General features: G+C 35.3%; 1 protein-coding gene across 2 annotated transcripts in view; it reads right to left on the bottom strand.

Annotated features, from left to right (window-relative positions):
• The window catches only part of TTC33 (tetratricopeptide repeat domain 33), a 43,913-nt gene that overhangs the window by 16,247 nt on the left and 5,048 nt on the right, over window positions 1-22,618 (bottom strand). For both annotated transcript variants that reach the window (XM_085566650.1, XM_021551507.4), the window contains exon 3: window positions 3,177-3,258. In XM_085566650.1, coding sequence (XP_085422776.1) covers window positions 3,177-3,258 — 82 coding nt within the window. The remainder of the gene's footprint in view (window positions 1-3,176; window positions 3,259-22,618) is intronic.

Below are 22,618 nucleotides of genomic sequence, written 5' to 3' on the forward strand. Positions count from 1 at the left end.
TCTTGAAGCAATTGAGCAATTCCACAGTTCCCATGTGATCTTCTGGAAATACACTTATTTCAAGTATCTTTGACAACTAGGAACTTTAAACACTACTTCTGCTCTTCAGAAGTACTGAAAGACAATCGTTCTACATCTGTTAAAATACAGATCTTTGGGAACTTACCATAAACATTTACAGATTCCTACAGTGCCATTGTCATACTTATCTGAGCCACCTATTAAACAATGCCGTTTTGAAAATGTTGTTTGCTGTTGAGAAAGGAAATCCTAAAGAATGGAAAAGCTGCTGTGTAACCCAACATAAGGTTATCCTAATAAATGTAAGGATGTAAGACAGACACTCAAGCCCATGCAAAAAAAACCCACTTCATCCTCCAGTGTTAATTGTCCAACAGATTTACCTCAGGAAGAGCCATTTTCTCACTGATAGAAAATTAATACAGACCATAAGGAATCTTAGTATATTGCACAAAGGCATTCCTAACATGAACCTCCTCCTCTAGTGTGTGACACATATATCAAGACAGGGGGATTTTTATAGACCCAGTACTGATCAAGGCCTTTCTGAAGGTGGTGTAAAGCTCTTACAAAACATTTTCACTGAGCTACACTGTAACAGCTCCAGTGTCTGTGCTGGTATGCTGGACAGGAATAACACAGACAGCTCTAAGACAGTATCTTTTAAATACTGGCCACAATATTTTTTGAATGGATTACATATTTCTATTTTGGCAAAAGTGGATTTTGACAGCTCACATCAGTGCTTTTAGAAATACAAAGGTATCAAATTACACATTCTACTAAAGAGTTTCCAGTAAGCATAAGTCCTACTGCAAAAAAAATCTGCAGTAATTATTGAAAGAGATGTTACCAAATGAAACATGACATGTTTTATTAAAAAGATTCAATAAATAGTTTTATAAATGTATGTTTTGTACAAAACTTTCCTTGTGTTATTATTCACAGTGTAACAAGTGTTATGCAATGCAAGAAAGTGAAATCAAAAAGAAATGGTGCAACTAATGAGAACTTCTTTTTCCAGAAAGAAAGCAAAAGCATGGTAGAAGAGAGGCCTGGGCTCCTTCAGCGTTTTTTTTTTTCAGTTTTTTCAGCTTTCATTATTCTCCACTTGTATCAGTAGAACAGATAATTCACGAGATGACTCAGAGTAACACAGCTGTTTCTCAGTTCCTCTTGGTCAGCAGAAAAGCTGTGTGCCTCTAACTCACCTTTGTCATTTTGCTGAAATACAGGTACTAGGGAGCCACGTACAACAACCTCAGTATTATTACTGGAGCACAGATGGAAGCACATTGTAGTAAGCACCTCTTTCGATAATAAGTAAGCACTTCTTTGGATAACTCAGTGCATCATAGCTCAGATCCAGGTAAGCTTACACACTTCACAGTTCTCCTGCTATTTTCTGTGTGAAAATACTTACTTTTGGTGTAATTTCAATTAAACATAATGCTTTTGGGGACCTATCTTAAATTCTTGCATTCATATAAGCCTATAATAAAAAACAGTTAACAAGGGAGCTGTTCACTAATTTGTCCCACTGAGCAGAACTGTCCTGAAATTTTAACAGCTGTTTTATTCAAAACAGTTAAATCTTTAAATTGTGATAATAAAATTTACCAATATAATATTCACATCTTAGCAGACATGAAGACCTTCTTTACTAGTAAAGTTAAAAATTAAACTTATAAAGGAACTGCTATGTAAGTTAACACCCTTTATAGCAAAATTGTATTAACCTTTGTCTTCCAAAAATGCATAATCAGGATTTGAAATTCCTTAATACATAGCTCTGCAGATATTAGAAATCTACACAGGAACAGAAAGCATTGAAACAAATTTATTGAAGAAAAATCTTTCAACCATTTCTAAACACAGAGAAGGCCCTTGCCAAAGCTTGTTGGAGGCTGGGAAAAGGATTAGAAGATTAATATTGCTACTCGCTCATGCCATTTGTGCAACTCTTTTCCAGCCATTCCACTAGACTAGACAGATCTTTTCTCTTACACTAACACTTATGGAAAGACAACAACACGCTTCTCCCAACACAATTTAAAGAAAAACCTTTAAGCCATAAAGTATCTCTCAAACCAAATGCATAACCTAGTAAGATCTAAACCTTCTGCAGCTACATAAATCAAAAGCATCCTTCACTATTCATTGTCTTGAAATGAAGTAATGATTATTGTATTAATTCTTTTGCAGAATCAGACTTTCTTTACTTCACCAGACAAGATGTCTGTGAGGAGCAAATGTGGTAATATTCATTAGAAAAAGCAGCCACTATACATTGGGAAAGAACCAAGTTATTGGGATTTGTTAGTTACTGGGATTTGTTGGTGTTTGGGGTTTTTTTTTGGCTTCTTTTTTGGGGAAGTAGGGGTGTTAAGAGTCTTGATTGGAGTTTTTACACAATAAAATAATTAGAGTAACAACGAAGATTTCAAATCTAAACAGTACAGCAAACTTCCTAAAAGTTACATAAAAAATTCACCAATTTTTTTTTTCTCTTCTCCTTTTTTCCTCAAACAATGTAGCTTTTTAAAACCACTTGCTGGATCTGTGGGGCCTGTTGAGATGTTTCCTAGAATCCGGAGGGCTCCTATGGGAATCACAAGAAAGCTGGAATGGTACTTTTTACAAGGATGTAGTGATAGGATAAGGGGAAACAGCTTCCAACTGAAAGAGGGCAGGTTTAGATTAGATACTACAAAGTCTTTTACATGACTGATTTATCTGTGTAACACTTAATACAAAACCAGATTGAAGCAAACCATTTGCACACAGCACCCATGTTTAGTATTAACAGCAGATAGTATTAAGCAAAATTTTTAGAAAGAGCAGGCAGATTTTTAATGGTCAGATTCGCTAATCTATCTCTCTTGTCTAAGGCTCTCCTTGATCCCCCCAATATAATTTTTTCCCCCGCAATGTAGCACCCCAATTCATAACCTGACAAAGATGTTCATTGTGACTGGGTAAGAGAACACCATTATTCCAATTTCTGTTAAAAGATGCCCTGTTAGCTGGTAAAAACAAAATACCTAAATTGTGTTGTTGTTCCTGCACATAACTGAACAATGCCCAATATTCGTTCAGAAACACAGTGTTTTCTTTTCTAATTTCTAAACTGGCAATGAATTGCCACGCTTTACCTGTGATTTCATTTCATAAAGTGTAGCATCCTCTGGAGTTAACTGAAGTGCTTCATCCCACTTGACAAGAGCCTCTCTGTACCTGTAGTTAAAACAGTATTAAAATGTCAACATATTTAAAGTGACTGAATGTTTCTTTTTATACCCTGACGTTGTCCTAAAGAAAGTGCTATGGCATATGATTAGTATTAATTATTTTTCTAATTACTTCACCATAAAACATTTTGAACTGTTTTCAGGAACTGTTTTTGTTCTGATCAAATGGATGGTAAACATTACTAGAGAATTGACCTCAAGTGAATGTACAAGGCAACACTGGAAAACTGAGGCAAAGCTTAATGACTTAAAACTAGAAATCTTAAACTGAGTCAAATTTCCTTAACTTTCAAAATCATCCTTAGCCAGGCATAAAAAATATATTCTGAACAACATGCCATGATACACTCACAGAAATTTAAAATCTCTTTTCATTCTGAAAAGCCTACATGTCTGAACTGTAAGATAATGTAGGACTAAAAACATATAAACAACTTTGGTATACAAATATAAGAAGGAAGTTGAAAGTAAACTATTTTCAGCTGTACTGAAAGCACTCTTTGAGAAAGCATTCATCATGTTGCCCTTTCCTAGGAAAAAGAACAAAACAGAAGAGTTGACGAAAACCAATAAAATGTAACTTTTTTTTTCTTGAACAAAGAGGTAAAACTTCAACCACGATGAAGAACAATGAGATGCAACTACAGCAATGTCTTTTAGCATCAACATTAATAAGTCTGTGGGTTTATCACATGTTCTCTGAAACTTCAAAATCCACATTTGTTATGGAACTGTGCCTGTATTTATATTAATTACACTGCAAAGGTATGAAAACAGTTACTCTTTGGAGATACACCTGCTTCATTTTTAATATGGTATAGGTAAAACTACAGCAATTTTCACATGCCCTTCGTACTAAACAGTTTTTATCTTCCCCTACTCCCCACTGTTCCTTCCTTTTCCTCTCCCCTGTTTTCACTCCTCTGGGTTGTATTACAGCTGCAGGTTTGCCAGAGCAGTCCCATGAAGACTTCAGAAACTTCTGAACCAATTCAGAATAGAAAAACAGACTGGAAAAGCAACGCAACTGAAGTCACACTGTCACTACGATTCAGGTATTATTAGTTTGCAAATTACACAAATAATGTGTGATGTTTGAGTGCTAAGCAAAGGATGCTTCAATAAATTTTCACATTTCCTCAAAGTTTAGGCACCAGCTGCACATTTTTCATCTCAGTTCATGCCCCATGGGCAGGTGTTCACCCTAAAGAAAACATCATGACATTTTCTATATGCCTCAGTAGAAGCTTTATGCTGCTGTTTACTTAATGGGGACTAGTTTTGCACAAGATCATAGTTTAGTTCAAGACCTAACACAGATTTGCAAATAGTCTGCATGAATACGGGTCCCCAGCTCAGTTAGGTGGTGACCTGGCCATGCAGAAGGTGCAATATTGTGAGTATAGCAAAAAAAATTTTGTTAAAAAAAAGTTTTGGAGAATAGAGGAATTACAGTAATAACATCAGTAACCAGAGAGGAGGGACCAGTACTGGCATTCAGTAAGCAAAAAGATGTAAGAAAAGAAGTTGCATTTCAGGAACCTTCATTCTTACTTCTATGAAGGGAAGAAAATTACTCAAAGCAACAATCTGAATGTGATAAAACTCAAAGCAAGAGCCTGCTAACTCTGAAAAGAAGGAGCAAATATAAGCTAGTATCTCCCAAATCCTGCTGGGTTTTGCTGCTGATCGGCCAACAGTCTGCCAAGAGACAAGGAAAAAAAACTAGTACATTCACAGAAACACTATGTTATTTGTGTTCTGTGTGTGAACAGTAAATTATGTAACTCTGCCTGTGAGCCTCAGAAAGTATGATACAAGAGAAGGAACAACAGAATGCCAGAATCACTTTTCAGACTAAGAACACAACAGCAGAGGGCTGGTGAAGGAAAGGTTCCACCTACACAGGACTGCTGACTATCAGTTTACAGTCTGCAGATACCCACAGGCCTTTGAAATTGTCTTCTTTTCAATGCATTTATTTCCTTTAGAAGAAGGTCTGATAAAACATGTCTGTTCTATTATTTTATATACTCAGAAAAAAAAGACATTTCTATTGCTGCTCCAGGAGAAACTAAGGAGATTATCCTTACTAAGCTAAAATAAGCCATTGTTGCTTGCTCTAGAAATGCAAATTTAGGAAAAATTATTTATAAAAGGGTAGTCCATTAATCAAAGGATGTTCTACCTCATTCTTCTGAAGGAAAAGATTATATAAAAGATTATATTAAATATTGAACACCATACTGAAAAAGATTCCTAGGGATAAAAGATAGTATTATAAACTCAGTGTTCCAGTAAATGCTTTATGAAAACCATAGACCTTGGCTCAAATAAGAAGAGAGTTAATACAGGGGTAGTGTTGCAAAATAAAACAATTTCAAAATAGGTCATTTTACTGTTTCTCAGGATCTTTTTTTGAGCTGAACTGTACAGCTTTACCACTGTACTTTACCACTGTGAGGAGATGTAGCTTTGAAAAGGAAAGCTTTGATATAAATATGACATCTGCTTAGGGCTTGGAGCATCTGTCATATAAGGAGAGGCTAAGAGAAACAGGACTATGCAGCCTGAAGAAGGGGAGGCTCAAAGGAATCTTCCCATGGTGCAAAATTACCCAATTTGGAAGTGGAGCAGAAAGTTCAGAAGATAGAATCAGACTCTTCTCAGACATACACAGTGACAGGACAAGAAGCAATAGGCACAAACTGAAGCACAGAAAAATATGTTTAAGCATATCTCCATCACTGGAGATATCCAAAACTCAACTTGACAACGTCATGAGCAACTTACTGTAGTTGACCCTGTTTCAAGCAGGAGCCAGAGTACAAAAATCTCGAGTTCACTAGGATTATCAGCAAAACCAGTGATATATGATTTATGATATTATTATCTCTTGGCTAAATGAAAACCAATTTTAGGCAAAATATAAAGTGACAAAAATAGACCCATTAATTTTTAGATCTCTGGGATGGCTACAAATTTAACTATTGTAGTAGTAACACCACAGAACACTAATAATGGACATAATGTGTTCTTAATAGGTTATGAAAATAGTATTTCCAGAAAAAATAAAACCCTTGTGCATATGTTCATTGCAACTAAGCATCTAAACATTAATACAAAGTACTAAGTTATAACTTGTAACAAAGTGTAAGTATTTTGAAATATAGAATTCTATGTGAGTACACAGATACAGTATTCTCATCTACCCACAATGATTTCAGCCAAGTAGTATACTTCACTACAAAAAAATTACAGTTACAATCAGAATTTCAGAATTTAATTAGCATTTTCTCTTCTTTAATGCAAAGCTGTAAAAATAAATAAATTATTGACAACTGGATACATCCGGAATGCTTCAGGACAAAAGACCTGATAGATTTAGACATCTTTTAACAGCCCATGAAATCCCACAGCTTCCCTAAAGTACTGAAACTGCTCTCTTCAGATTTCCTCCTGACAATCTGGGAGCTGCAGAAACTTGGCACATTTTTCTAAAGCTTGCCAAACTTTCTGAAACAAACATCTCATGCTTACACTTCATTTTTTCAACACTACTCCTAGGAAAACAGGATCTCTTTAACTCTTAAATAAGATTACCAAAACAAATTTTAAAAAATGTTTGAGGCTTCTTGGTAAAAAACCTAACATTCAGATTACACAATTTTTGAATGGCATACACAAAACACTAAAAAGCAGCACCACAGCTCATTCAACATTTAGAGTTCTAGATTTTTATTTTCAGGCTTGCTACAGGCTGATGCTTCAGGAACAGAGTCAGACTGGACATAATTAGAATGACACTAAAAATATCTGCATATATAGTAAAAAGAAGAGGTGGTATCAAATTCAGATAAAGTTAGACGTCTGTGCAGGAGAGAGGCAGAGACAGGAGTACAGTGTCAGGAGAAGGCATGAAAAACAGAAGTCCTGGGATATCTTTTAGACTTGGACAGATACTCCCACAACCAATTGTTACAAGATAATAAGGAAAAACACAGACAAAGCTAAAAAAGGGACAGCAAATTTTAAAAAGTATATCCCTAATTGACAAAGATTCCTATTACAGAGGAGGAACATGAATGGCCTATGGCAGTCAGCAACACCATCTAGAGCAGTTTTAACCTAGTGCAGGGTCAAATTCCGAATTTGCTGGAAACCGGAGGAAAAGAACACTAGTCAGTAAATATACAGACTACATAAAAAGAGAAATGAAAATTAAAGCAGAAGTTAATTACAGGAATATACTTCCCTTTTTAAGCTGCGAGATGATGCAGGCCTAGACTCAGGGAGAAAAAATATAAACAACAGGTGAATGAGGAAACTAAGAAGGAAAAAGGAGAATGAATGTAACAAGACTTTTTTGTGTTTAACAACTTCAGATTTCTCTAACACAGCGAGGTTTTCAAAGCTAGGGGTGAGGAGGGAGTTCATAAATAAGCAACAAGAAGTTGTTTGCTTAAACACTCAGAAAATTCATGCCCATAGCACATATAGGCTGGTAACAGTTGTAGGACTGGTACACCTTACTATCTTGCTTCCTGTGTTTAAAATGTTCTTTTGAAGTTTTAGCAACTTCCCAATTTTTGTCAGACAATTCTGACAACTATTGGTGAAACATTATCACTGCAGCACAAAAAATTGGTTATTTTGTGGTAAAGGGTCAAAGGTCACTTCTGATTCTGTACAAAAAAAACCAGCTGCTCTACTGTCCACTAGACCTTTCAACAAAAGGTTTTAATTTAACACTCTCAATGAGGCAGGGCTACACAGGAGGTGCATGGCAATTCCTCAATGGCACCTGACCATACATATGGCTCTTACCCCACAGTAAAGGAGACATAAACAAACTCACTGCAGCTACCCTTTGAGAAAATAAACTCTTCCGAATTTACAGTGGGCCAAAACAGCATGCACATACCTGAAGTACATCATTTCCAACCCTTACATATTCAGAGTTACTATTTTTGCACATACTAGACTATTCAAAATCAGGACATTGACACCTGAACACTTGTAGTGTACAAAGTGAAAATAAGTCTGGTTTATACAGTGAACACACACCTCTGCTACAACTGAATCAGCTGAACATAACAGAAAATTAAATAGCTACACAAGTATTTCAAAGACACCTCTCTCTTGCAACAACTTCCACAGAAGAACAGATGGGAATTACCATTTCATCATGTGCCAAAAGTAATTACCATCTATCATCACAATGAACTACAAGACCAAATTTTTCATGTAAGCAGCACTCCCCAGTTTCCAAGTTTTTACTCCAGCCACAAATGTAGATATGGCTAATTTCTATATGCATTTCAAATGCAATTTTGAAACTACCTATGTCAAAGAAAAACTATGAAATACAATACTGAAGAAAGATGAACAAGTTCATGTAAAAAGCAAGTACCCTGAAACAAAAGCTACAGAATCAGGATTCTGGTATTGTCTCTGACAGACACTCCCTCACACAGGAATAAAATTTTATTCCCTTATATATGATATGGAAACATAATCTCAAAAAAATTACTCACTACTTTTTCACAGTCACTCCTTTGAGACACAGGAATGGAATATATTGCAGTACAAAATTAAAGCAACAAATGAGAGAGGAAATGAGGAGCAAGCAAAACTGTCTTTCATAAATACATTTTATATTGAATTGTGAACTGTGGGCTTTCCTGCCTTTGACTTACTTTACCCCATTTTTTATAACCTGGTGAAGCACTGTTTCATGGTCCACCTCACTCAGATACTGCAGTTATCTGTAATAAGACAAGAAAATTGCAACACAAATGCAAAACAGCTAGGTGATAATCAAATCTCTTGAACCTAACTTCCACAACATTTGTTTTTCCTGGGTCAAAACAAAATAAAACCACTTTCATTCCCAGGCCATTAGTGCATGCAATTTCAGGGCTTTGTCCCCAAGGGAGTCTTTGGGAAGCATATAAGCATGTGCCTACATTTATTTGTCTTTAGTCTTCAAAAATGACATCATCATTTAAGCTCAAAGAGAATTCTAGAGCTGGTTAACAAACAAGTTCAAAGAACATATTTTTCTTTTTAAAAACTCTTTTTATTCAGGGAAACAGAACAAGTAAGTTGTGCATTACTGAACAAAATTTTAGTTAAATGACACCAAACACATGCAATATTCTAGATACTGGATATTCTACAGCTTTGTTTCTGGCCCTGCTGCAAATCCTCTCATAATTTTCTCTCTAAGTATGGATTTAGTAGAAAAATTATATAATATAGAGGAATTTACTCACCTGCAATAGATTACATCATGCTGTCAGAAGGGCTAAAAATACACTGCTAATCATTTGCCATAGTCCTGAGAACTTGGTACTGTATTTTTAAAGTGAGAATACCCAAGATTTCAAGTTATTGCTACAAGCTGTTAACTCAAGAGCGTTATGCGGAGAGGAGGAAAGGAACTCCAAGAAATTACATTTCTTTCAATTAAGTAGTGGTTTTGCTGGTTTAGTTTTGTCATAAAAACCACAAGTTTTCAATGACAAGTGACTACTGTCACTGACTGCATACCTGATTAACTATAGAAATACTAGCAGACAGACTTCAGTGAGAAGTATTTAGGTTTTTACCACATAAAAATTTGAAGGTGCAGTATGGATAAATGTTTGACCTTCAAGAAGAGACAAAAGAAATAATCTGTTTCTACCTGTATTCTATTAACACTAAACTTTCAATTACAAAATAGAACACAAAGATGTGTAAAAATGCACAATGAGATATCTTAATCCACCAGATCACATGCAACATCTGAGAACTTCTCTACTGACAGGCAAACCTTTCCCCTGTATTTCTCCGATATCTATCATTGCCAGTTAGGTAACATATCTGTCTTCTATTTAGAAAAGCAGTACTAACAGTGGACTTGTTGATACAGAGGAAACAACAGTTATATTCACATACTGGAAGTCATATTAGAGTGCTTAAGAACAGCAGTTGTCATGACATTCCACACCTCTGAAAAATATTCTCACACAGAAAAACATTAACAAGAGTTCATTTATTAACATTAAAAAGGATAAAATATTAATTACATTAATGTAGTTAAAATTCAGTTTCAAATGCTTTTATGTTCAGCATTAGTATCAGATTAGACCACAACTGGTAAAAAAGATAGCACCTAAGAATCCCTCTACAGGGTCTAAAAGGCACTTTCCAACCATCTATGAACATGTAGGGTGCTTTGTTAGACACCAGACTTGTAATTTAACATAATTAATATTGGGTATCGATAATCATTTTACAGGTGAGAGCGCTGTACTAAGCCCAAATAAACAGGGAAAAACAGGAACAGCATGAAAATACAAGAAGGAAATAATTTTTTATTACATCTCAGACTGTTATTTTCATTGTTTAAGCCGTAAGAACTGACTATCCTAAGCTTCAAACAAAAATTAACTGTATTGTTTCAGTAAAAACAGGTCACCATTTCAGTATTCTAAACAGAAGCTGCAATTAATATAAATCAAGTATCAGACATTGCAATAGCTGTAGCATTTTAAGTACTCATAGAGAAGTAACATGTTTTATTGCTAGAATGAAATTCTAAATAGAATGCTTTAGTTCCTCAAACTATTTTCAACAGCAGTTCCTCTGAATGCAGCAAGAAGGAAAAAACTGTTATGCTGCATTTGAAGCAATACTCTGGTATTGAGAATCACTTGTTCAGATACCCTTTAGACACACAGTAGTAGAGGAAAAAATTATAGGTGTCATTTCTTTGGCTCTTAGATGAGAAGACATTTATTCCTTTCAACCTTTTAATTATTTGTCCACAGATGGCAGACAGCTCTCTCTTACTTAACATTATGACCCTAACTGTTCTCAGAAATCTGACACAGAAATTAAGGCAACAGACCAAAAATTAAGTCAATAGACCAAAAAAATTCATTAAATGCTGGGCTTTAAACACCAGCATTCCTCTATCTTTCTCAAAATTATTTACTGGCAAATTATGATGGTCAAAAGTGGGGTATTAGTATGATAAAACATTTTGGGAGAGATGATTCAAGAAAACAACAGTCTCCTCACATTATATTCTGATCAGTTCCATCTCATCTAGTTGACATGCTTTTTTTCTCTATGTTAAATAATGTAATTTAGCTTAATTTGCTTTCTTTTTATTACTTACAGCCTCTTTACAATGTTTGCTGATAAATAATGACAACACAATTTATAAACAAAAACAGACAGAAAGACAAAGATAAGGGAAATGTATACTTCTTTAATGTATTTTCATACTTGAAGAGCAGCTTTATTTTTTCATTAAAGTTCCATGAAGTTAAGTAGGCAGGTACTCTATAAAGCTCCCACAGCTGATACTACTAGAAAGTATTGATTTCAAATTACTATAAAGTACTAATGCAAATGCTAGTCAGCAAAAGCCATGACATCTCCTGAAATAAGTAAAATACAGATGTGTAATAAACAGAACAATCTCTCTGCAAGGACATAAAATGCATAAAATACAGACTGTACAGAGACTGGGTATCACTACCTAGAATTAAGGAAACTATCACAGTCCTAAATTTCCCAATAACTCATCCACATGAAAGCTGCAAGAAGAGCAGCAACTATTCTCCACCAGCACTACATCAGCAAGCAGCGGTGGCCTTCAGTGTCACTAGACAAAAACATTCTGCAAAGAGTCAGATTAGTCATGTTTGTGCTTCAAGTCCTGTGACAGAGCTGTCTAATCACTTACAATGCTGTTTCTACTGAAATGCAACCTTTCAGGAATCATTCAGCTGGATGGTTTTGGCTGGCACTGTCATTTTGCACAATAAAACAATTTCTGTCAAAAGAGGAACAGCAACAACTGTTGGAACTATCTTTTTCAATGTTTTTTCCATAGTACAGTATGCAATGCAAAATAAAACATTAAAGTTTCAACAGAAGATTAACATATCAGATGTTCTCATCTCTGCTGACTACTGGATAGGAATACTTCAGTGCCTTGTTCCGATTATCCCATGCTTCTGAATTCTAACTTTTAAGACTCTTTCTCCCTCTTGGTCTTAATTTATGACTTAACTCCTATGCTCCACCTAGCAGGAAACATCCACAAAGAATATTTTGAGTTCTGAAAGATAGTACCACAGAGACAAGATTGTTGTGAAAATGCACAGGGCTGTAAAGCATCTATAAACTGGAAGATCCCTTCCAGAAAAAAAAAAAAAAAAAAAAAAAAAAAAAAAAGAAGCAATGCTTGATAGCTTTCTGCATTCTGGAGAACAGACCTGTGTCGCAATTATAAAAATATGCCCTTTAATATATACTCTTTACTACCTTCTCCCTCTACACATAAGGTTGATTACACTGATGAAATGAACATACTTAAGTCTGACTTACAAAGGCTATCTCTACAATTCCTTTTCCTGAATTTATGGCTCTACAAACTCTAACAGCATCAATGAATGTTCATTAGACTTAGACATATACGACCTCACCTTGGTGTTTTTCCCCAGTTTTCCTGAATATTTATAATTTTTCTCTCTCAATCTCAACTTATTATCAGAACATAAAGAACAAAACTAAGTAACCTAGACACTCTCACAATCACTTAAATAAAAACCAATAAATTATGCAGAAAAAAAGGGCCAGGTTAAAGATTTTTCATACTTACACAATTCTTAATGTAATAATACCAGTAGTTTTGCATAAAACTTCCTTAATTATTATTATAGAAATTCTGTAAATTAATTAGGACAGTTCAATTATTATTGTTCAATTTTAGTATCAATTTCCTTCATTATTTATACCAACAGCACTTCTAAATTTTTTACAGTATTGCTTGCAATTCCTTTCTCACTTTTGAAAAGTGAGAAAAATAGTGTCTTTTCTCACAAAATAAATCAGTTACTAAAATAAGTAATTTCTGAAACCTCATTCATTAAATTCCACTCATAATATTGAGAAGTATCAGAATTCTGCTATATTTCTGAAAGGCAAATGTCTTCCAATGACTTTGCAACCTTCTGGTAAGTCCTTAAAAAGTTGTTCTGCACTCTCCTCACCTACCTCAGTTTACTTTCCTGTCCCTGCTTTGCATCAGTATAAAAGCTTTTGCTCCTTCAGGCAAATCAACAGTCTAATCAAGGTTATGACCTGTCCAACAGTTTGTTTTAAAACACCAGGCAACTCCCCGGTGTAATTCTCCATTTGGACAACTACACTGGAGAGTTTTACACTGGAATTACACAGGATAATTACTTTTCCAAACAAAACAGATGCTGTGATATTAATGAAACTCAATGCATTATTAAAAAATCCATTTCAGCAAACAGCATCCTATCACCTTCATACTCAGAGCTCTGCAAAAATACTTTCTAATCTGACAGTGATAGAAAGATGGTCTAGCAGAGGCTGACTAAAACAAAGTTTATTTTCTGGACTGAAAAATATTCATTTCAATCTCAGCATGTGATCCTACCCCTACAATGCCTGATGTACACCTTTTCTTTAGCAAGCCCTTATTTAAGTCCTTCTTGAGGTCTCAGTAAATATTAATCAAATTTAAATAAGAAATGCTCTTTGAGGACTAGAAGTTGAAACACTTAACTGAATGACAAATTTATTTTAAAATATACAATATTTCAAATATATCCAGGAAAATAAATTAAGCGAGCAACACCAGGAAAGGTTAATCTTCTAACAAACAGATGACTTTAACCGATAGCCTAGAATGGAACCAATATAAAAACATATATATCAACATCTAATTTCACTGAAGGTGAATTTATCGTCATGAGAGCAAATTCCCAGGAAAATAAAAATTTGTATTAAATCTTCCAGACAAATACAGCTTACAGAGAAGGCAAGGCTGCAGATTCCTTCTAGTAAGTTTATGCTATTCAATGTATTTAACTGGCATCTCCTATTTTTAACAGTAAAAATAGGACTGTGGAGCCAGCTGAATACAATCCATTATTCACTGCCAAGATCTCTTATCCAAAGACTGTAGCTGGAAAAAAAAAACCCCACAACTATGAACTGTATTTTGTTTAAATGTAATTTCCTAATTTTTGCAGAAGACAAAAATCTTAAGCCATCCATGGTCTACTACACTAGATTTCTATTCCCAGCTGACAGGTCAAAGAAAAAACATTCCTTTAATACTTGTCATTTAGCTGCTAGACACAGTAGAACTCCAGAGACTGGCATGAAAATATATCCAATTTGTGCTAAGAATGGCAGCCTGTAAAAATTACTAGTTTGAACTGAGTGCAAAAGAGAAAACTTTCTGTGACTGTTTTTCAGAAGCCATGAAAAGAAAGAGAGGAGGCTTGCATTACTTCTTTGACTATATGTTACAAGTGTACTGGACAGCATTCAGAGGTGGAAAGGTATGGTTCCTGTCTAAAACATCTGAATTTCAGTATTTAAACACAATAGTATAAAACTGAGAATGATACTGTAAATACTGAGTCTTCTCTTTCAGACCAGGATAAATGTATTGGTCACCTAAATGCCTACTAAGAAAAATACACAATATCTATCACCAATTTCATACGGTCAGATGATTTACCAAAAGTAACTGACAATATATTTTTACATTTTTGTCATGTTAGGACTCTCTCTGCACCCCAGCCCCCATCAAAAAATGTACTTTAGTTTGTACTGCTAAATTTGGAGAAAATAACTGCTAGTAAAGTCTAATAAGAGCTAATAAGTCTAATAAAGAACTAATAAGAAGTAGTTTGTTCACAGTCTAACAACTGAAGTGAGACAAAAAGACTCATTTGAAAACAGATGAGTATTTAAAAAGTCTAACAACTGCAAGAGCAAACAAATTCACAGATAATAATTTCAAATTTTATGTGCAATACAGTAACATAACACAGGCAACAACTAGAGAACAACACAGCATAAATGAAATAACTTATCTTCCCCTGTTGTTTGGCCACTCACTCCCTTTTTACTGGCTATTTTGTCAAAAGCATTTATGAACCAGATCAGAAGCAGCAACCAGAAAGAGACTATTTTCCAGACAGGCTTCCTTTGCAGTGCTGTGACTAACTGGCACTTTGAGTTGGCTTCCCCCAGGGTAAAAACAAAAACAAAAAAAAAATGGGACCATGGAAAAATAGTGGAAATGAAAGGGAAGCAGAACTCGGTCACATTGACCCCCAACTCAAATCAGTTCACCCAGTAATAGAACTGCAATCTTTGACCAGGTAATTCCAAACAACCAAGGCTAGGGAGAATGCAAACACCAGCTCTAGCTTTCAGTTAATTCTGCCCTGGCGTAATTTAACAACTGTCTACAAAATTACTGCATTGTTAACTGCCACATAAATAAATCAATGGGACAAAAAACAATAGAGGAAGTCAAGATACACAATAAATTAAATTCCTGTAAATTTGATGACCACATGTTACTTTACAGGACCCTTCCAAGCAGTCATTCTTGTGGTAGTAGCTGATGCTATGAAGTCAACTCATTAACAACCATCAGTCCTACAATATCAAATATTTCTACAATGTAAACTGAGAATGCACCACTCTCAATTTTCCACATTTGCTCTTTGAGTATACCACTCAAAAGACTTGGCTAACAAGATGTCGATAGAGAGCTTTTATTTTATGTCTTTACTGCCAAGCATCCTTTTCAGTTTAAGGATACTTTCACAATATGCCACAGGATATGGAGGACACCATTTAGGGCACTAGAAGACAAGCTGATACATACACAGGAACCAAAACCTCATAACAATGTACACTGCCATATCCTACTTCTGCAGAAAAAAACTGAACCAAATGGGCAATTTCCCTTAAAATCAGCACATTTAATTTTGGAAGATATGGACACATCATGTTCAGTAAGGATTGGGCAAGGGATACTAAATTACTATTTCAAAATTAAATTCCATGAATGACAGAGACAGTTAATGGCAGTGGAGGGGGATATTATCTTTGTCAGCAACAACAACTAGATTTAAAGAGCAACTGGCTAAAGTTATTAAATTAGGAAACCACTTAATATTTTTCCCTACGCTTCCCCTATGAAGAGAAATAATATGAAAAAAAATATTTCTAAATTCAAAAGTTTTATTATTCAAGTAAAAGGAATTAGATTTAACACTAGATTTAACACTAGTATTTAACACTAGATCTGGACAAAAAGCAAAACAACAAAACTGTCACTTAACAGTATCCATGTTGTAATACATGGTATCATTAATACAAGTGATTCTATGAAGGATGTGGAAAAGCCCCCAGTTTGTATTCCTCTATAAAAACTGCTTAGGTTATTAATGTAAATCACTAGGCTTTGCTAAATTGTATTATGCTAGCCGTATAAAGAATAATTGCCTACATTATAAAGCTGCACCATTAGCATTCCTCAATTTGAATTCCTGAAGTTGTAGGCAAAATTTCTAAGTTCAAGCATGTTCTTTAACCTGATAGGTAGAATTGCATCCAAGAATTCACATGAACCTCTAGTTGCCATCTACCAATACAGACTTGCTAGCAGAAGTTGATTGTTGCTGGATGGCAATAGTGCTGGCTATACTGCCACCATGTCACTTATTTAAAAAGACAATCCTTGTCTCAGATAGTTTATCACAGCTACATGCAGGAAGAGAACAGGAATAAAAACAGTTTCAGAAATCAAGCCAACTATGAGAGATACACTGAAGCCCTTCACCTCAACACAGCACTTGGGAAGACAAAAAAAAACACACCAGTAGCATTCTGCTAGGTACACTCATTGTCTCTCATATGCAGCAGCAGGTTGTGAATGTTCATGTGGAAAAACATCTCAAAGACTGGCAGGTGGCATATAAACATCAGATTCAAGGCAAATCAGACTGCCAGAAAAATTCAGTAAAATATGGCAGAGTTAATTACTCCACCTTTGTATACTTTGCAAGGCTAGAAATATGCCAGCCCATGTGCTTTCACATATTTTAATTTTTTCAAGCACAGCTATGATAATGAGTGATAAAAATTAAATGCAAAATATTATCATAATGGGTAATGAAAATAAAAGTAATGAGACATCAATATTTATATTTTTATGTTATTTATTTACAGTCTAGTATGTTATATAGTTAAGAGGCATTCTGGGATTAGATTTAAGTGTCCTACTGAGTCATAAACAAAAGTTGTCTGGAAAGCATGCTACAAATGGGACAAAACAATAGGACCAGCAAGTAATGTAAAAATCTAGAAACTATTGCTTACAGCCTTTAAAAATCTGAGACAAGTATTCATTCATATATAAAGGACAGAAAAAGGGAACTGTAAGGCATGAACACTCTACAAAGAGACACTAACATATACTTTAAAAATTAACACATACTGATGAAACACTTAAGAACCCTTTTTTATATGCTTCTTCAGTACCCGTAACACTCTCTACATATTTAAATATGGGGGGAAATGTTAAGTAAACATAAATATTTTTGAAGACTTTATGTAAAAAAAACTACACAGAACATATCCAATGAAAAACACAGCTTTTCCTTCAAAAAATTCTGTAAATTATATTTCATGCACAGAAGGAATAGACTCTCTAGACATAAACACAAAGGCAAGTAACACAAATAGCACTTCCTTCACCTCCAAGAAAGTGCGAATAGGCCAAATTCCTCTCACACCGTCACCTATGTTTAGATACCTCACCTGAGGTGTTTACAGGACTGTGGCCACCCTGCAGTCACCCCACAGGCTGTACCTCTTTGTCACTGTCAAGAGACCTTGAATGAATACTGATTCTTATCTTGGCTGACAACTGCCTAAATTATACAGGATTATACATAGGCATCAATTAAATTATGATTTCTCTGAAGAAAAATATATCTATAAATACATATATAAATGATTCCATAGTCTACAGCTGGCAGATGAATATTCCTTCTGCTTCTATTTACAAATACATACATATACACAGAAATATGCACACATTCAAATACAGATGGCTCGTATGGTATCACATTTCAATATCCTCAAGGAACAACAATTCTAACAAAAAAATACTCTCAAAATTATTCAAACTCTGGTTACAGCTTAAATAATCTACAATTCTTGCACTCACTCTCAGAAAAATCTGCATTAAATTAGTAACAATTTCATAACTGAACTCCTGCTTTGACAAATAATAACCAGCTGTTGGAAAAATAATGTTTCCCAGAATGCAAAGAGCTCATTTAAAGATAAATAACAACTTAAACAAGAATAACTACTTAAGCAGTTGCAAAAAATTTACTTCTCAATGAAAGGGGCCAGCTAGATGCATGACCATGAAGCAGCAACTGTATCAGTAAGTGATGAACAAAATAAAGCTAGCAATAAAAATTAACTTAGAAAAAAAAAATTAATGTTTTACTTTACACAACAGGAGGGCACTGCAAAACACTCTCTACACTTTTTTAATTCTGTAGAAAGGTTATAAGGCCTGAAAAAAAACCCCATACATTCTGACTAATAACAGAGAAGCTGTAACATGCTTTCTCCAGAAAACAAAGGTACAAAGTCTGTACTTGTTCAGTCTTTTCTGTTTCAGCTCATGTGTTCTGCATCCAGGACTTCCAGCTTACACATCCTTTGTCTCTTTAGCGAGCATATGATGAGTACAGCATTCCCAAGGAAGCGTAACAGTTAGGAAGTTTTATACAGACACAAAATAGACAGTAATGCTAAGCACTGAAAAACTTTAAAAAGTGATCAGGTACTTTGACTAGAACTCATGACAGTTCTAATCAAGCCCCTATTTGCATTGTATAATTCTATTTACAGTGTGAAATATACTTATGTTCTCTGCATTTTGCATGACAGACCCAAGAAAACTCTCAACCTAATCAAATCATTACCGATACTAAAACTTCATTTTGTTTGCAGAACACTGGTATTGGTAATTCACTCTGAAGGATGTAAGCATTACATATAATAGCTAATTATACCTGGTATGCAAATTACATCTAAACTCATACTTATTTTCTAACTTATTTTCAGCCTACAAGGAACAGTAGGCATGAGTACTTACAACATACTTCAGATTTTATTATAAGCATTTTCCAGCAATTTCTCCTACACTTAATCATAAAAATCCAAACTGTGTAGGGCATTCAGATTATTCTTACAAAAGTGTCAACACTGCCAATATACTATAAAAGCAGCCTAACAGAAATTTACAATTTATTATTGAAGCCAGACACTAAAGTTCATAGACTCTTAGATTATCTACTGAATCAATCCTTTTAATTATTTTAAATTTAAAGTATCTTTGCTTTAAATGAGATTAGTTAGCAGAGATGTTAAGAAGGCAGTGCTGTTTTTTAAATCTGTCTCCTCACCGGAAGTATTCCACCAAAGCTACCTGTACTAGTGAATCAAAATTTTAAAAACCACAGAAACTACTATCTGTATTCTAAATTCTGAAGTTTTAATGGGTTATACTTACAAAAAGACCAAGACTGGAATGAAAATCTAGAGGTCATCTAATCCAATCAGCTACTCAAAGCAGGGTCAGCTAAAGGAGGTTGCTTAGGCTCCTGTCCATAGTATCAACACAGCTGGACAATCCACACCACTCCCCATCAGTCTGTCAGCTCCCACAAACCGTGCCCTGTTGTCAAAACCTTTCAAGTGCAATTGCAGATTCTTTGTGATGTTAACAACCAGCTCCTGCAGCACTCCGAGATGGACCCCATTAGGTACCAAGAACTTCTATACATCAGGTTTATCTAAACACTTTATTCCGACTCACAAAGGGTAAGCCTTCCTTGAGCCAGACTTTCCCTGTGGTCAGTTGGACCTGAGGTTCCTGAAGGCAGCACTTACAGTAAAGACCAAGGCAAAGCAGACAGCAAATGCCTGTTCTGTATCCTTTGTCACTAATTCTCCATCTTGTTCAGTAGAAGACTCAGTTTTTTCCTTTTGCTGCTGTACAAGCCTTTCTTCTTGCTGCCCTTCGCAATCCTCCCCAGATTCAACTCCACATGGGCTTTGGCTTTGCTAACTTCATCCCTGCCCCTGCATACTCAGAGTCTCTGTGGTCTGACTGGGTTACACAATTCTGCTCTCATCTCTTGTAAATATTTTTGTCAGGATTTTGTCAGGAGCTTCCTATATATCCACATAGCACTCTTATTCACTTTTTCATTATTACATTGGGCAGAACTACTCTTGAGTTTAGGGGAGAAAACTTGAAACAAATCCTACCTGCTCTCCCTGGATCCCTCTTCTCTCCAACACAACATATTTTTTCTAGACTACTCCACAATGTAACTCAGCTGATTAAACTGATGAAAGCTTATTGCCAAAGACAGCTGGGAAACCTCTTCATTAACACTGTATTATGTAAGTAACATCAGTTTTATTGACTGAAATTTGAAAAGCAATTTCAACACAATGATGTCTATCCTTTGCCATCTTAGTTCCATCAAAATTAATTAGTAATATAATCTGAAAACAATTTTATTACTTTCATAACTAATTTTTAATCAAGTATTTACTATAATCTAAACCTAAAACACATGGGTAAATGGAATAAATGCAACTGTTAAAATCTGCTCCACCTGATAGACATATTTTTTCAGTAAACACTTGACTTACCACTACACTAAGCATACTTTTGAAAGATGTGTGCCTCATCATCTGACAACCTACAACGTCTAGTGAGAAAAACAAACTCAATTACAGTGTATATAGCTAAAGAATCACTAACTACACATCTGGGAGTCATGCTGGCATTCACATCAGAGAAAAAAATCTCAGCTGCTAAAATGTGGAAAAATGACCCTTCAGAAAAGTTCAGTTCTTTTCAATAGATTAGAAAATGAAGCAATTCTAAAAACTTAATCCCTCCAGAAAAGTAAAGAGTTTCATGAAAATTGGCCTGCTGTCTGGTCCTATCACTGCACTTTGACATGTCCTTGTTTAATTTGCTATTGCAAAAGCTAAGAGAAATGAGAAATAAAATATTATTAATCAGTCTAATCTAGACACACAAAGTGATTTTATATATATATAGGGGAGCCTCTAATGTAGGAGTGTTCCAGCTGAAAACCTGACCTTCCCAATCAAGATGGAAATCTTTACTCTTTTTTAGTGTATAAATATCATCAGAAGCAAAAGCAATATTAACTCGTATTTGGCAAAATTGAAGAAAAAAAATGCAAATCATTGAGAATTTAAACCCAACAGCATCTACTTCCAACAGAAATCCTGCACCTCTTCAGGGCACACTGAGAAGAGCTCTACCGCCACTTACTGGGCAGCTACAGAAGTCTGATTTGAAAGCAGCACAGGGATGGCTGCAGAGCCACTGCACAGACAGGCAACTCATTTCCACTGAGGACACAAGTCTGACAGAAGTTTTTCTTCCTGCTTTTAGCTCTCACATACCATGTATTTAAGGGCATCATACTTCACTGTTTACCTGCATCTCAACCATTTTTAACCATGTGGCCATAGTCAAAGGCTTACCTCCCTCCCAGTTAAATAACACTGTAATGGCAAATTGCTATGTTCAAAATACTAAAGCAGAACATGTGAACTTAGGTTGGATTTAAAACAGTGTAGGACTATCAACACAAAAAAACTGGATTGGAGTTGCTGAGTTTGGTAGTGCTGTCAGTTGTCTTTTTTTTTAAACTCCAGTGTATGTGGGCACATCCATACTCGGTGTCTCAAGATGGATAATTCACCAGTATTTTAAGTTCCCTATAAGCAAAATAAATTCTGCTTTAAAATATTCTCCATGCTTTCCACCTACAACAATATTCTGTTCACAGAATTCACAGAATACCCTGAGTTGGAAGGAATCCACAGGGATCATCAAAGGCCATCTCCCTGCTTTGCACATGACAGCCTAAAGAATAGCACCATGCACCTGTTCCCAGAAGACTGTATGTACATATTTGTTTCCCTGCTCCTTCTCACACATCAAACGAGCATACAAATGTGATACTTCTTTCCACACATCTGCCTTTTCTTGCTGTTCTGACAAGATCACTCATTTACAAGCCATCCTCAACACTGCCTACTTATCAAATTTCTAGGTTAAAGTCTCCTTAACAGTGTTTTTCACAGTAACACCCCCACTGTGACGATCAACTTATTTTAACATGTTTTTCTGGTAGACTCTTAATCTTTCTTCCAATCCCACAAAAAAATGCAAAATATGGATCAGAAACTGTTGTCTTCATCACTGCTTTTCTTCTGTTTGTCTGTCTTGGTTTATCAGGTTCATGTACACACATTACAGCAGGTACAAATACTCTTCAAACAGCTCCACGAAAGTTGAAAACCCACAGAGGGTTTTCACCACCTCCCAAACAATCCCCCCATACCAC

The sequence above is a fragment of the Lonchura striata genome, chromosome Z, assembly GCF_050655825.1.
Source record: "Lonchura striata isolate lonStrDom1 chromosome Z, ASM5065582v1, whole genome shotgun sequence".
In the NCBI taxonomy this organism is placed as follows: Eukaryota; Metazoa; Chordata; class Aves; order Passeriformes; family Estrildidae; genus Lonchura; species Lonchura striata.